At 35.9% G+C, this 2727-nt stretch overlaps 1 protein-coding gene across 1 annotated transcript in view; it reads left to right on the top strand.

Moving 5' to 3' along the window:
- Positions 1-1232: 1232 nt before the first annotated feature.
- Positions 1233-2727, top strand: part of LOC109236727 (probable strigolactone esterase DAD2) — a 3246-nt gene continuing 1751 nt past the window's right edge. The window contains exon 1 of the mRNA XM_019402933.1: positions 1233-1782. Coding sequence (XP_019258478.1) covers positions 1412-1782 — 371 coding nt within the window. The 5' untranslated portion in view covers positions 1233-1411. The remainder of the gene's footprint in view (positions 1783-2727) is intronic.

Raw genomic sequence — 2727 nt, 5'->3', positions numbered from 1 at the left:
CTCCTTTAATCACGGGTGGCACACCAGGTATCTACTCTATGCAATCGTTCTGCTCCTTGAGCTGTTTCTGCAAAGTTAGTATTAAACTTTGTAAATCAGAATTAATTGGATTACCTGACCTTCCATCGCGAGATTTGCTGGGAGTTCCTCCGCTGCTGAATTAGCAAGTCCCGAGCGTGGATTCTCTACAGCTGCAGTGTTATTTGGAGGGGGAGTTGGTGGTACAGTTGGCAACCCACTAACAAAAGCTTGGAGAGCATTGTTGACGTGTACTGCAATTAGTTGTTTCAATGCATCTTCAGCAGTTTGATCGTCCCCTTGTTGATTATACACATGTGATGTTGATCTTTCAGGTGACCCTTCTCGGGAGTGTTGAGGAGAATTTTGGGGTGAAGGGATTGGAGTTTCATTCTCTTGTTGATTCTGTTGGTTCAGTTGGTTTTGCTGATTTTGTTGGTTGTTGTCGTTGGCGGTCGACATGATTTTTTGACAGAAAAATGAACTTGGAAAGTGAAAAGATTATCAGATTCCCGGTAACGAAACCAATTTGTTTAACCAAAGAATTAGATTCTTAGTCAAAGCCTATTCTTAGAAGTACTCGGGCTACTGATAATCAAGGAATTTTATATTCTCTCAGTGATAAGAAAGGAAATTAGAATATGAAATAGCAAAGTAATCGATAGAAAGCAAAAGAAAGTAATTATATTCCAATAATAATCAGAACGTGTCTTTACAAGTGAAATCTCTTTCCCTTATATAGGAATCTATAAGTACATCGTTTCTTCCCTTTTATGACTGAATCATTATGAACATTAATGATATTAATGAGACGTTATAATTGGTAATCGTAACTGTTCAAGATTATGTAATGTTTATGATCATTCATGCATAATGATTGAAGATTCATGAATCTTCCTTCTTTAATGTCTTGATTCATTCTGCTGGTGTCTCTTCATATAGAAATTCAGACTCGAGCGACCATACTTTTTTTTTTCTCGTGGGTGATTTGCTCCTACCTATTACGACTCGTGCCTCTTTTAATGCATCTCTCCGGCTGTCGATTTCTTAGCGATCCACGTGTGTTGCCACATCAGCCACATATATAAATACACGTGTAAGATTTATTTTCACCAATAAAGTGCTATTTTTTGTCAAATTCCTTTATCCATAAAAATACATCCAAAGTAGCTGTCTCTTCGTACCGTTATAAATACCACACCCCTCCGCAAGACTTTTCCATCACACAACTTCTACCCAACAGAAATTGGCCAAATATTAAACAAACGAGAAAAAAAAAAAAAAAAAAAGAGTACAAAAGTTTGAGTACTGTCTTTGGAGTTTCTAAGCCCCTACAAAAACCCAAAACATATTCTTCATTTTTCCTCCAATAAAAAAGAAGGCAAACTCAAAAATGGGTCAGACACTTTTGGATGCTCTGAACGTACGAGTCGTAGGTTCAGGTGAGAGATTTTTGGTGTTAGCTCATGGCTTTGGAACAGACCAATCAGCTTGGAATCGAATTCTTCCATTTTTTCTCCGAGATTACCGTGTTGTCCTTTACGACCTTGTCTGTGCCGGCAGTGTGAATCCTGATTTCTTCGATTTCCGACGTTATACTACTCTTGACCCTTATGTCGATGACCTTCTTCATATTCTTGATAATCTTGGTATTGATCGTTGTGCTTATGTTGGCCACTCTGTCTCCGCCATGATCGGAATTCTCGCCTCCATTCGCCGCCCTGAACTCTTCTCCAAACTCATCCTCATCGGTGCTTCTCCCAGGTAAAATTCATCAACTTTTTACCAATTTACTACTTTAGCTTTCAGCTTGGAATAGTTAAAAGTAAAGTTGTATAATTTGTAGAAATAAGGGGGAAGAAAAAGGTTATGGATAGAGATGGGCAGTATGGGTGAAATTAGCAGGGGTAAATGTGAGTTGTGGCAAATTTAGTCCTCATGGCATCTAAAATAAGTCTTTTGCGTATTTCCTTTTTAATCCGTGCCAAAAAAAAAGACTAATTTCCATATTTGTAAATAATTTACCTTTATGCAATAATTGACGACTATACAAAATATATATACTTCATTTTACACCACAAGATCAAAAGTCTTTTTATTTTTTCTTAATCTTCGTGACCAATCAAATGAGTTCACATCAATTGAAACGGATGGAGCATAATTTTTACGGTTGGAGCACCTTTTTAGATTGAGATTTAAGAGGGCGTGTGATGTTCGTTTGCTTCGCTTCTATTATTGTTTTGGTCGTTGTTATCATTTCTCTTTCCATAGTTCTTTGTTGTTACTGGTGTGATTATACTTTTCTTGAGCTAAGGGTCTATCTGAAACAATGTCTCTACCTTCATAACAAAGGCTAAGCTATGTGTTACCAAAGATGATCAACTAAACATCCTTTGCTTAAAAATTTAGATTGTGTATAAGGTACAATGTTACTACTCCACTTGTTTTTGGTAAAAAAATAGACTTTAAACACCTTTGTTTGATATTTTGGCTTGGTCACTATTTTATAGAGTAAGGTCTGCGTACATGCTATGATTCTCAAACCCCACTTATGGATATCCACTAAATATATTGTTATTGTTGTATGTGTAATGCATCTCATTAACGGCAAGTCATTTTTGAAGCACTGAGTTAGATGGGCTTATATATATATATATATATATATATATATATATATATATATATATATATATATATATATATATATAT

This window comes from Nicotiana attenuata, unplaced genomic scaffold (genome assembly GCF_001879085.1).
Source record: "Nicotiana attenuata strain UT unplaced genomic scaffold, NIATTr2, whole genome shotgun sequence".
Lineage (NCBI taxonomy): Eukaryota > Viridiplantae > Streptophyta > Magnoliopsida > Solanales > Solanaceae > Nicotiana > Nicotiana attenuata.
This window is presented reverse-complemented; position numbering and strand designations above follow the sequence as displayed.